General features: G+C 41.5%; 1 protein-coding gene across 1 annotated transcript in view; it reads left to right on the forward strand.

Moving 5' to 3' along the window:
* Positions 1–13626, forward strand: part of BRWD3 (bromodomain and WD repeat domain containing 3) — a 69226-nt gene that overhangs the window by 24241 nt on the left and 31359 nt on the right. Inside the window, exons 14-19 of the mRNA XM_083484593.1 lie at positions 793–946; positions 3004–3138; positions 4748–4876; positions 6408–6633; positions 12525–12692; positions 12815–12998. Of these exons, the coding sequence (XP_083340719.1) occupies positions 793–946; positions 3004–3138; positions 4748–4876; positions 6408–6633; positions 12525–12692; positions 12815–12998 (996 nt within the window). The remainder of the gene's footprint in view (positions 1–792; positions 947–3003; positions 3139–4747; positions 4877–6407; positions 6634–12524; positions 12693–12814; positions 12999–13626) is intronic.

Below are 13626 nucleotides of genomic sequence, written 5' to 3' on the forward strand. Positions count from 1 at the left end.
AATTTGAATGTGTAATGCTCACAGAACTTGCATTTTCTACATGTATTCTCTGGCGGCTGAAAAATGTTAGGTTTAAATAAATAAATTCCTTTATACTACTGTTTGCATGTACAGTTAAACCTCGGTTATTGAACGTAATCCATTCCGGAAGTCCATTTGGCTTCCGAAATGTTTGACAACTGAGGCACAGCTTTAGATTGGCTGCAACAGCTTCTTGCACTCAAGCAGAAGTTGTGTCAGACTTTTGGCTTCTGAAAAACGCTAGAAAACCGAAGCATTTACTTCTGGGTTTTCGGCCTTTGGGAGCCAAAACATTCCAAAATGGAGGCATTTGGGAGCTGTGGTTTGACTGTATTGTTTTGATCTGGCCAGCTTTTTACTGACAATGGTTTAGTGATGATAATCTGTTTCCAACATCTGGAAATTTAGGCCAAGTATGATGTATAACTGGAAGGGTTTGTTTGTTTAAAGAAAGGGGTGGGAAACAGGATGTAGCATGTGGGTCGAATCTTCAGCTCCTCACTCCCACCTGGCAGGCCACTTTGACAGGTGGGCGGGACTAGTAACCTTTTTGGAACCTGTAGTTTCTTCCTCTGGGGCAGCTGCACAAAAGGTGGATGGGGAGGGGTAAGTTCCTAGGATCACAGCCCAAATGTATCCCATGGCTGCTTTTAACATCTTCAAAAAACAATCTGATCAAAGATTTCCCAGTGTCACATTTAGTTTGGCTCTAAGTTGGTACTTAAAAGTTTCATTTGACTAGATTCTTCTTTAACGTCTACATTTTCTCAGAAATAGCCAAGTGTCTGGGGAAGACAAGGTGTCCAAGTTGAAGGTGACTATGGTAGCTTGGGATCGTTATGATACTACTGTTATTACAGCAGTCAACAATTTCCTTTTGAAAGTGTGGAACTCTACTACTGGGCAGCTTCTTCACAACCTAACTGTAAGTTAGACCTTCAGTCGATTAGCTTTTTAAGAGGATCTGCATTTAGTGCTCTCTCTGTTGTGTGCCAATGAACTGGGGTCTGGCACTAAGCTTTGGCATCTTTAAGAATTAAGATTCTGATCATGCTTGTGGAGAACAGCTGAGAAACTTGCAAACAGCATCAGATGAGTCCAGGAGTGGTGCGGACCAAGGACTGGTGATCTTTTATCAGAAACACATCAAAACAAATATACAGAAAACAAAATAATTGATCAAATTAGTATCGTTTTCCTAATGGGAGGAGAAAGCTGTTATCATTTTTCCTGCATTCTAACCAATTGATGGTTGGTTGGCTGGTTGGTTGGTTGGTTAATCAATCAAATAAGATTTTCCTGTTGTTTACTATCCATCTGCCTTCTAACTGATCAATTAACTAATGAAATTATAAATATATTTATATTTTTTACCAAAACTTCAATGAAGGAACCCTTCTGAGGCACTTCTGAGAAAATGTTAGCGTGTTTACAATTGAATGAATAAAAGATACCACTTATTGTTCAGGAGGGGATTACTTGTGTTTCATAATACAATTAGAATTTTCATAATATAAGTGGGACTAAAACCCGCCCCCCCCAGTATTAAAGTCTCTCTCATATATATATTAGAATATCAGATCCTTCCAGATACCAGTTGTGTTCAAAAAATTCCCACAGGGTTGGAAAATGCCGTGACAGGCATGTATATTACTCTGTCTGATCCCAGGAAGAGCAGGGATAGGTGAATTCTTGCTTGGCCAAAAAAGCAAGCTGCTCTTGTGTTCAAGTATTCTCAGTAAGATTCTCCATTGTTAAGCTGAACAGTAGAGCAGCCTGATTTGTTCCTGTGTGACTATTCCCAATAACAAAATCCTGACCTGTGGGAGTAGGGTGAACTGGGAGCAGTGGGCAGGCAAGTGGGACAATTGTCTTCTAGGTTGTGTAGAGCACGTCCAACTCCTAAGAGACTGCGATCTACTCACAGGAAAAAAGTGGCAGTGATCTACCCCTTTTGGGGGGAGGGGTTCAGGTCAAAGTTGTTGACTTTTTTTAGGGAGGACAGTTCCGTTTTTTTGTGGGGGGCGGGGTTCTGGCAAAAGTAAAGGAGAAAGGGGATTAGTTGCTCACCAAAAGATCGCTATGAAAACAATCTGCCTCACAGTGAAAACTCCGTCTTCCTTTCCAGCGAAAATGGAGAGTGGGGTGAGGGGGCAGATGCTCTTAGGCAAAAGCAAAGGAAAAGGAGCCCATGATCGACCGTGATCGACCTGAAGCTCTGGGGATTGATCAATGGATCCCGATCGACCTGTTGGACATCCCTGGTGTAGAGCTATCACTTGCACTCAGGAGGCTGATGTGCCCTTCAGTCCCCAGAAGCAAATATCTGTGGAGCCTGTCCCCACTTCAAATTGGAACTGCTCCAATATGAGCAGAGTTGCTTGCATTTCCAGCTACCCACTTTTTAAAACAATTGCCTTGTCTTTAAACAGGAGGTCAGTGTGGATATGCCTCCATTCTCTCTCAATTCCAAAATATTAAAAAGTCCCTGAATATGGGCTTCTACCTGACATTGTAGTTTTCTGTGTTAAAACCCTTCTGACATGCTAGTTTTGTGTCTATTAGGGGTGTTCATTTTTCCATTTATATACCAGTTTTCATAAAAATTGCAAAGTGGTTTACAAAGCACAATATAAAATACACAATTGCCAACAACTAATAAAAGATCAATACTATCATAAAAAAAAACCCAAACCAGGGATTAGTTCAGCAACAGCATAGTGGTGGACACGTAGGATTCTTTAAACTTTACAAGGATCTGATGGTCTGGGTGACACACCTTTTTGTAATGAAATAATGTTCTGTCATCGAAGCCTTCAGTCTGAGGTGGTAGACCACAGAAACATGCAAACCACCTTCATAAGATTGAGGCACTGGTCACCTGTGTGTATGTGACGAGCAGGGGAGGGGGGAATGTAACATGAAGCTTATATGGGACAGTAGCTACTTCTTAAAATATTACTTTCTTTGCATTTGTTGCAGGGCCATGATGATGAAGTGTTTGTTTTGGAAGCTCACCCATTTGACCAAAGGATCATGCTTTCTGCAGGCCATGATGGGAATATTTTCATTTGGGACCTCGAGAAAGGAGCAAAAATGCGCAATTACTTTAACATGGTACTGTATGATGGGCAGAATGAGTGGTCAGATCTTAGAATCATAGACTTGTAGAGTTGGAAGGGACCCTAGGGTCATCTAGTCCAACCCCCTGCAGTACAGAAAACCTTTTGCCTAACATGGGGCTTGAGCTCATGACCCTATGATTAAGAGTCACAGATCTGAGAATTACTGTGTGTTTATCTGCGTTGGTGCAGGATCTTTATAAAGCACCTCTTACCAAAGCAGAGAGAACCCACCCTTGCTGTCCTTGGTGAAAATACATCTTGCTGAAAATAGAAGTAAAGTTTCTATAAGCTTAATGGTAAAGGTAAAGGACCCCTGACAGTTAAGTCCAGTCGCAAACGACACTGGGGTTGCGGCTCTCATCTCGCTTTACAGGCCAAGGGAGCCGGCGTTTGTCCACAGACTGTTTTTCCAGGTCATGTGGCCAGCATGACTAAGCTGCTTCTGGTGCAACGGAACACCGAAACCAGAGCAGCTCACGGAAACGCTGTTTACTTTCCCGCCGGAGCGGTACCTATTTGTCTACTTGCACTTTTTGGCGTGCTTTCGAACTGCTAGGTTGGCAGGAGCTGGGACTGAGGAACGGGAGCTCACCCCGTCCCAGGGATTCAAACCGCTGACCTTCTGATCAGCAAGCCCAAGAGCTTTAGACCACAGTGCCACCCGCGTCCCTTAAGTTTACAATATAAAAAAATCATGCAGGGTGAGAAGGGGGTGGGGGAGAACTCTGTTGTGATTAACAGGTCTAATTTGTAATCAGAGGGAAATGTTTTGCCAGGTGCTGGCAAAAACCAAGTGCTTTGTGGGAGGGATGTTGTTAAGAGTTCTGGTGGCACACTCAGAGCAAAGGGGTGTTTTTTAACCTAAGTTTAGCCCAGTCCTTCCCTTTCCCCGCCCTTTACTTTCAGATCCTAGTTCTTTTTCTTTCCCGTTGATACAAATTTGCTCCTGATTACATTGACTCCTGTGCTTGCTCACCTGTTCCTTTTAGTCAGTGGACCCTCCCCTCCCCCTCAGTTCTGGTCTGTTTCTTTGAGTTAAGTGGTCTGTTTGTCTCAAGTGATTTTATTCATCCATTGTCAGTCTTACATTCTTCGGGTCCCTTTGTGTGTGCTTTTGCATGTACTTATTGTGTGTCAAGTGATTCTTATTTATTTCCAACCAAGCCATAGTATGCCTTTAGTTGTTGTCATAGTAATTGCTAGCATTATCTTCATTATTTCTTTTTTACCCTCCCTCAAACTTTGAATGCTATTCTTGTAGGAACTGTTGCAGCTAACCTCTTGAGATTTGGCAAGAGGTGCTCTGCTTACAAATTTCATAAATTTTCTGCCAAAAATTGTGAATGAAATCTGCAGGCAATGTAATTGAATGGAAGATGACAAAGCCCTTTTTTTACTCCAAAGTGAACTTGAACCTGGGCAGAACTGGGCAGTGTCTGGAACGCTTTGAGCTGAGAATGGTTGTTTTTTTGAAGTGCTTAATCAGGGTCAGAACCAAATCTTGTTGTCGGTACACACGCCTAAAAGAAAGGAAAATTCAGCTTATAAATTTGTCCAGAAAAGTTAAGCAGATCCAAATGGGTGTTGTGTGTGTTTTACAGATTGAGGGCCAAGGCCATGGTGCAGTGTTTGACTGTAAATTTTCCCCTGATGGTCAGCACTTTGCCTGTACAGATTCCCATGGGCACCTACTATTGTTTGGATTTGGATGCAATAAGAGTTATGAAAAGGTGAGTTGGTGGACTCTTAATGTCCTTCTGTGTTTAGCAGTATTTGGCATCATCCAGACAGAATGAATCACCTTTAAAGTCCTGTGAATTGCAAGGAAAATGTAAGAATGTGCTTAAATCTCTCTTAAAGTTAATGGGATGTTAAAAGTGCCTAGCTTTGCAAATGGATTGTGTGTGCTGTTCTTCTGTGGGAGACATTCAGACTGGAACTAATTACTCTAGAGTAATCCTACTCTGTGGGGTTTATTGTATAGCTGCTAGTTTGAGGACTGATTAACTGATGTCTGGAGGAACTGAGTCCTTGATTTATAAACTGCTAATAATGGTGTGAAAAGGATACATATGTTTTTAAAGGCTAAGAAAATGAGAAGTGTGTGTGCACATGCTCATGCTTTGTCTTAAGCAGCAGCTTCTTTGCACTCACAATAAAGAAAAATTTCTAAAGAAAAAATATAATTAAAAAACCAGCTAGTGACTCCTAGTATGTTTACAAGCACAGTTCAGAGTGTTGGTACTGACCTTTGAAGCCGCAAACGGCTTTGGCCATGTATACCTGAAGGAGCGTCTCCACCCCCATCGTTCACTGAGGTTCCATCGCCAATGGTCTTCTGGTGGTTCCCTCACAGCGAGAAGTGAAGTACCAGGTAGAGGGCCATCTCAGCAGTGGCACCCACCTTGTGGAACACCCTCCCATTAGATGTCAACGTTTAGAAGACATCTAAAAGCAACCCCTGTATCAGAAAGTTTTTAATGTGTGACATTTTATTATTTTCTTAAATTTTGCTGGAAGTCGCTCAGAGTGGCTGAGGAAACCCAGCTACATGGGTGGGGTATAAATAATAAGATTATTAATAATAATACTCAAAATGATTAATAAAGCAAGTTTTGGCCAAGGGCGTTCCTCCTGGGCAGTGTATTTCACAGGTTAGGGGCACTATTTAAAAAAACTGCTCTGCCTACTAGGAAGTTTAACCTACCCATTTATGGCGGAAATTTTGAGCAGGACTGCCCTAAAAATATTTAAGGATGTGAAAGTGTGTTAGCGAGATGTGCACTCCATAACGGTTCTGAGTCAAAACCAGAACCTTGAGTTGAATTTGGAAGAAAACTGGAAAATTACACAGTTTGCAGTGAATTGGTTATAAAAATAAGTTTGTTAAACTCCTTCTCCTGAAGTTGACCACTTAGGACCTCATATCTGTGGTTTCTGAAGGATACCACCCTCATGTTTCATTAAAGCTTTTCTTTGTAGTCCTAAGGGTAAGAACTGTGCTTGCTTTTTTTTTTTTTTTTTAATGAAAACCACATAGAAAAGACACTTAATTCTAAGCTTTTGTGGTGCATAGAAATAGTTCACATGCAGGTTTGCTCCTCTAAAGTAGTCTGAATAGTCCGATGGGACCAAGGTGAGAATTACCATTTGACAGATAATTTCTGGCCAGCAAGACAGTTAACAGAGTATGCATTGTATGAGAAGAATTAAGAAATGTTTGTGTATTTGTACTGATTTCTAAGTTTGTGTCCGATGTAGATCCCGGACCAGATGTTCTTCCACACAGATTACCGCCCTCTGATCCGTGATGCGAATAACTATGTCCTAGATGAACAAACTCAACAGGCGCCGCATCTCATGCCTCCCCCGTTCTTAGTTGATGTGGATGGAAATCCTCACCCCACAAAATACCAGCGACTGGTGCCAGGGCGGGAAAATTGTAACGATGAGCAACTCATTCCTCAGCTGGGATATATGGCAAACGGTATACCATATTTAAATCACAGAATCTGAAATGAAGAGGTGTTTCTTGCCTATTATGAAGTTTCTTAGAATGTAGTATGCCTATTAAGAAGTTTCTGTTTTGGGGTATGGCAGTCTTCATCCTGCTGGCCTTCAGATGGTTTGGATTATCAATATATGCTGGCTGGAACAGATGGGAATTGCAATCCAAAACATCTTGATGGCATCAGGTTGGGGTAAGGCTGGGATATGGGTTAACTCAAGAAAGAAGGGTCCCTCTCTGTCTTGCATGGGGGAAAACCATACATTAAAAATAATCTATTAAAATATTAGTAATAACAAAGGTCTCCTGATGAGGCAGACCAGCAGTCTTTCCTCTGAATTTAATGTCAAAGGTGTTTTGTTTTTTTGTTTACTCATAAGTAAAGATGCAGTCTTAAACCCACTTATGTACAAGCCAGCCCCTTTAAATTCAGTAAGATTTACTTCCTTGTAGACATGGTTGGGCTTGCCACTGTAAATCTTTCTGAATGCAATTTTGGGCTTGCTTTAAGTGAAGACTTTTTGGTGAGTAACACCTTATTTCATCAGATATTATTTAAATAAGTTTTTTTCCTTCTGATTTTATGGTTTACTTTACCAGATTTTGTCTCTAATGCATTCTTTTTGTAACCTTATTGTTCATCATTTAGAAACCATGTTAAGCAACAAAAAAATTTGTCAAAATAAAGTTGTAGCTGTAGCTATTTTTTGAAACCTTCCAAACAATACAGATGAGGGGAATGCATTTAGACAAGCTAGCATAAAAGCTCTGTGATGCGATGGAGTTTCTAAATTGGAAAAGTAATTAAGTATTACTCCATGGTTGGGCTGTAATCCTAAGTAAGCAGGTGAACATACAAAAGGCTGGGAGGGGTGGAGTTTTTGGATTTCATGATCTAGCAGCCTCTGCTTGATGAGAGAGAAGATTTGTGAGCCATCCAATAGAAGAAGGGAATCTATTGCAATCCCTATTTGCCTGTGTTTGAGGGTAATATCAGAAAACGATGTAGAATTATGTGTGTCTCTCAATAAAGAAGTTAGTAAGCATTCTGGGTCTGTATTGAAATGAATTTTTAGCCAGTATTTGAAAGTCATAATTCAGCCCCTGGATTCTAGGAGATGCTGGCCTAAATTTGAACATATAGCCAGATAGGAGACACATTTTGAAGCCCCTAGAATTTGTCGGAAGAAGAATGCCTCTACACCCTCGACTTGGTTGTTAAAGTCAGTTATCCATAAGGAAATCCCATAAAGGAGTTGCATTACAGTTTTTGCTCTATATGCCTAACCGCTGCAGGCACATTCTGTTTACCATCAAGAAAATAGAATTGTTTAGTTTGTGCTGCAGAGCACAAATGGTCTGCAGAGCACAAATGGTCACTCATTTTAGATTGTAAAAGGTGATCCCTAAGTATTTAAAGCTTTTAACTTGTCCGATTTCTTGATTACCAATACACAATTTAGATGGATGCCAACTCTTTGGCAATAATCAATCAATAGGTGATTTCCTTGACAGTAATGAAAGTACGCTTTTAGAACTTTTAGAACTCTGGTGCAGGAGAGGTTAAAAAAAAGAGAGGGTGTAAAGGATGGTTAAGTCCAGTCAAAGGCATCTGTGGGGTGCGGCGCTCATCTTTCTTCAGGCCGAGGAAGCTGGTGTTTGTTCACAGACAGCTTTCCGGGTAATGTGGCCAGCATGACTAAATTGCTTCTGGTGCAACGGAACACCGTGATGGAAACCAGAGCACATGGAAATGCTGTTTACCTTCCTGCCGCAGTGGTACCGATTTATCTACTTACACTGGCATACTTTCAAACTGCTAGGTTGGCAGGAGCTGGGACAAGCAACGGGCGCTCACCCCATCGTGAGGATTTGAACTGCCGACTTTCTGATCGGCAAGCCCAAGAGGCTCAGTGGTTTAGACCACAGCGCCACCTGCAGGAGAGGAGGACAGTGTGATTGCATATAAATGTACAGTGGTACCTCGGGTTACGAACTTAATTCGTTCTGGAGAGTCCATTCTTAACCTGAAGCGTTCTTAACCCGAGGCGCACATTCCCTACATAGGCCTCCTGTGGCCCCGGAAGTGGATTGCGTTCGTATCCCGGGGCAAAGTTCGCAACCCGGGACACCTACTTCTGGGTTTGTGGAGTTTGTAACCCAATGTGTTCGTAAGCAGGACTATTTGTACCACTATACCACTGTATAGGAACTGCCTTAGATCCTAACCTAGGAGGGTTGCCATTCACAACGAGTAGATGTTGTTTCATATCATTCAAAAATAGATTAAATAAATGTGGGGCAAGAATACATATAAATTTCCCCTTTCGGATTTCATATACTTATCCGCTAGAAAGGCAAGTGAGAGACAGTGATCAATAGTTGATTTCTATTTTGTAAATCTGATTTACAAATGTTAAGGACCAATAATTCTATTCCTTTTAATCCAATCCAACAGATAGCACCCTAAATGTTTAGAGTGGACAGGAGACCAATAGGGTGATAATTACACGGCTGTTCAGGATCACCTTTTTTATAAATTGGGATGATTACAGAAGTTAACCATGATTATGGTATAATTCCATATTCATCTTTGAGAGTTAAAAGGTTAGCAAGTGGTGATGTCCACCGATGTGCATACTTTTTTCAAAACGGCAGAAATCCCATCAGAGCCAGGGGCCTTACGGGGTTTTAGCTCTGCAATAAATGTTCCATAATTTTGTCTGAGCTTACTGGGGGCAAGTTTGGTATAGTAAAGAGGACAGGCTCATCAGCATTTGGAAGAAAGCAGGGTGAGATTTTGAGTATTTTAAAATAGTAGTCCACCCAGGTTTGGGAGGGAATGGTAGGTACAATTAAAAAATAGTATTCTGGTAGCCAGAGGTTATTTGCCAGAAGGTTTTATGATCATTCACTTTTACTGCATTTATTAAGTGTGTCCATTTATTCTGATGGTATATTTTCTTCTTCTTAGCAATAAGTTCATTATATAACTTCCTATGAGTAAAATTGGTTTTTTTGGTTTTATCGTCACCCTTTTTGCAAAGGTCTCTGAACGATATTCTGAGCAATCTTTTCTCTGTATAGCATTCCTGGTCAAACCAAGGGGAGGGATTAGAGAGGGTAACAGATGCAGGCTTAGCTATTGTACCACAGTTGTCTATTACTTGGGAGTAAGCTGTTATTACTACCTTAATAGAATGTGAGTTACTAAGGGTTGTTCTCAGTGTAACATTTTGTCTTGAGTCCAGGAATTTGGTCCCTTCGAATTGTGGGGACTATCTAATCCTTTTCAAAATACTATCAGAGGCCTGATCAGAGTTACCAGGCTTCAAGATCTTATTTACTGGGTCGCATGTAGACAGAAGTAAGGGGGCGTGGTCACTTTCCATACGGACTCCAATAGAAATGAAGTTAACACCAGAGTGTAGATTTAGAGAACTGATACAATACAGATACAATTAGAATTATTTGTGATAAATCTGTATTGCATTACCCCATCCATGGTGACCCACAACATCTAACTACCAGCTATTGAAAAGGAATAAAAAATAAATAAATCTGGGAAAGTGTGTGTAGATGTGTGTTTTAAAAAAGTAATTTTGAAAAATATTCTGGTCTTGTTTATCTGATAGATATGCTTGCAAAATTAGCAGTGAGGAAGAAAGGTGTCATGCACACTCCTTGTATTTGGGAGTAAGCCAATGCAGTGGAGCTTCTGTGAATGAATATGCAGAGATGTTCAGGATTCAGCTGAGTGTTTCCCAAAGAAAAGGCTCTCATGAGACAGGATCCTGATCCGTTTACATGCATCTACACTCGGGGGCGTCCTCTACTATGAAACTAATGAAGCTTAAGCTTCAGGGCCCCTAGTCTTAGAGGGGCCCTAATACTGACTTTAGCCCATATTGCTTAAAATAGACCCAATTTGAGTCACACAACTCAAATTGATTAATTTTTTGTTATATATATTTCAACAATCCTGAAGTTTGAGAGTCAGTAGTTCAGATGTTATAAAGGTGGAGTGTTAAGGTAGCTTGGAAACTAAAAGGCAAAGGAAATTTGTATTCACACCAGTGACTTGTACATGTGAGATAATTCAGTACAGCAATTTAAATCAATATCTGTGATGTAGTAGTTACTTTTTTTTTAATTGATCAGTTGTGGAAAAACCCTATTGAGGAAGTGGTTTGTTGCTGGTTCAAGCCTCAGGGCCCCAAAAATTTAGCTCCAGCACTGGCTACACTCCTGTTCCTGTGATTCAGATTAGAACAGCCTGTAGGTGCTTCCTTATACAGGGCTCAAGTGAACTCACACGGGACTGCAGTCCAATCCCTCCCCCCAAGAAGTCAAAATAATATTTTCCTCTCCCCACAACTCTTATTGGGTGATCTGATGAAGGTCTTTTCCCCTTTCTCGTTCACCCCTCTCTTGACTGGTCAGAGAATAGCTGTCACTGTCATCATACCTGCCCAGTCAGGCAGTCAGGCCTGGAAGACTGCAAGGCCTAGTGTTCCATGAAAGACTCACCTCTGCTCAAGCTGGTGGGAAGCAGTGAAAAGCAGAAAGAGAGGTGGCAGTGGCGGCAGGATCTGCTGCTTGGTGCAAGAGACCCACACATTCAGTAAGGAGGGCAGGAAACTCATCATGGACTAGCAGCTGATGGCCCATAGACTGGCAGTAGTCCAGGGACTACCACTTTGAGTAGCACTGTCCTAGGACAAGTGTGACAATAATAGCTTTAGGAACAAATTCCAGAGTGGGAGCTGTGTTAGTCTGTTTCAGAATAAAATAATGAAAAACAGTGTCTAGTGGCACCTTATTGTATCATATTTGTTGGTCAGATACCATTTCATCAGGTGCATTACGTTTTAACCTTTATAGATAGGTTTAATCACCTGCAAAAACGTTTTAGCAGAGTGAGGACAGAAAATTACACAATGCAAGGGAGACTTGGAAAAATCAACAAATACACAACACAAATGAGATCTGGTCAAAGGTGTAAAAGATTGAATCCATTGGGGTGATTTGCTTCCAGCTGGTGCTGATCCAGGCTGGAGCTGGAGTCATGGTTTCTCACCATGGAATGGAATGGTGGCATACAAATAAGATGATGACAGTGATGATATGTTAACCCAGTACAGGTTCAGAGAAGACTTATAATCACTGTCAGTTGCTCTGCTAGGTCATTGTTTGCAGCAGGATCACCTTCCTCCCCCCAAGTAGTCCCTTCCACGTAGACTTGCAGCAATAGAACTGTCTGTGAGCCAAGTAGGTGCTCCTCTGGCCCCTTGGACTTCCTGTCAGGTCTGTTGCTGCATTTGCTCTTGAGACCTGGGGGTGGGAATCAGGAACTGAAAGAAGGGTTTGATGGATTATGGGGGGACGAGTGAGTTGTCCCTGAGATGGGGTTCTTCAGGTTGTTTTCAAACTACTGTGAGATTCTTCCAGTCCAGATGGAGTAAGGTTTATCTGCAGGATCACAAGCCTTGACCTCCAAAGAGACCTCCAGGTTCTGCGTTGGATAGGATCCTAAACCTGCAGGCAAGATGAATATTGTGCATACATAAACACCTAGCCAGATGACAGTTCCTTTTTTTTTAATGAGCAAGCGGTTCCTACGTTTAATTCCTACTTTAAATGGAGAATGCAGTCTTCTGAGTTGCACGGGGCTCTTCTTTCACCTGTGTGTCAAGGAAAAATAGTTCAGTTCAGTACTAACATGCGGGCTCACTGGCTAGCACAAGGTTCTTGATGGGCACATGGTAACCTGCTTCGGGGTCTCCCATGGCACACCTTTTGGCATTCACTCTAATAAAGTATTGTTGTACATCTCGGAATGCTCACTTGATGCGCTTTTTCTTGCAAAGGTGATGGTGAAGTTGTGGAGCAAGTGATTGGGCAGCAAACTAATGACCAAGAAGAAAGCATCCTTGATGGAATGATCAGGGAGCTACAACGAGAGCAAGATCAGAGAAGACTTAATGGAAGTGAAGCTACTCCAAATCTTCTGCAAATCAGATTGCAGCCTGCTAATGGTAAGAGTCATCTCCTGTTATTCTTCTAGACAAGTGTAGAAGGATTCAGTGTTCATTGGTCTTCTTTTGATGCAACAAACACGGTGGGGGAAGTTGATTAGTCTTCTGGTTTGTTTTGGTAGCTTTGAGAAGTCCAAGTTTGGATATAGCTTCCCCCCCAAATGTTGGGCTCAGACGGAGTGGTCAAATTGAAGGTGTTCGGCAGATGCACCACAACGCTCCTAGAAGTCAGATGGCCACGGAGAGGGATCTCATGGCATGGAGTAGGAGAGTGGTGGTGAACGAGCTGCATCCTGGGGTTAGCAGGTAAAAACAATGTTTAGAATTATTTCAGGTTTTGTCTTTATGCATGTGTGTGCCATGATCTTCCTGGAATCGTTTTAAGGACCACCCATGTTACAGATCAGCAGAGTATGTTTGTTTGTTTGTTTGTTTGTTTGTTTGTTTGCTGTCACATCAACTCCCTTCTTTAGCTTTTCTAAACCTAAGCCAAAGTAGGAGGTTTAACTAACGGACATACCTGTAGGTCATCATCTTGGAAACCTTTAGCCAGTCATGGCAGGGGAGAGAAACAGCCAATCAGGAGTGTATGGGGCTGGTAAAGAAATTTGAAAGTTTACATGGCAGATAGAGCCTGGCTACAAAAGTAGCTAGGTGTGCTTAGGGGTCTGTCTGGCAGGATAAGCCTGTTTAATTTCCTCTGGTGGAGGAAATAGACTGAGAAAGAGGATAGAGATACTTTAGGAAGAGGGAAAGCAAATAGTAATTGTAGGAGGAGATACTTTTAATAGAAACAGTTCTGTTGTAGAGAATTATAAATGAAGTTTAAACCTAAAACGGCATTTCAGAGAGAAAATAAATACTGTGCCTTTAATAGTGAAACCTTCAAGCGTTATCCTTTTTGAATGTATGTTGATAGAAACAGTTTTTGTCT

The sequence above is a fragment of the Podarcis liolepis genome (genome assembly GCF_965112155.1).
Source record: "Podarcis liolepis genome assembly, chromosome: Z".
Classification (NCBI taxonomy): Eukaryota; Metazoa; Chordata; class Lepidosauria; order Squamata; family Lacertidae; genus Podarcis; species Podarcis liolepis.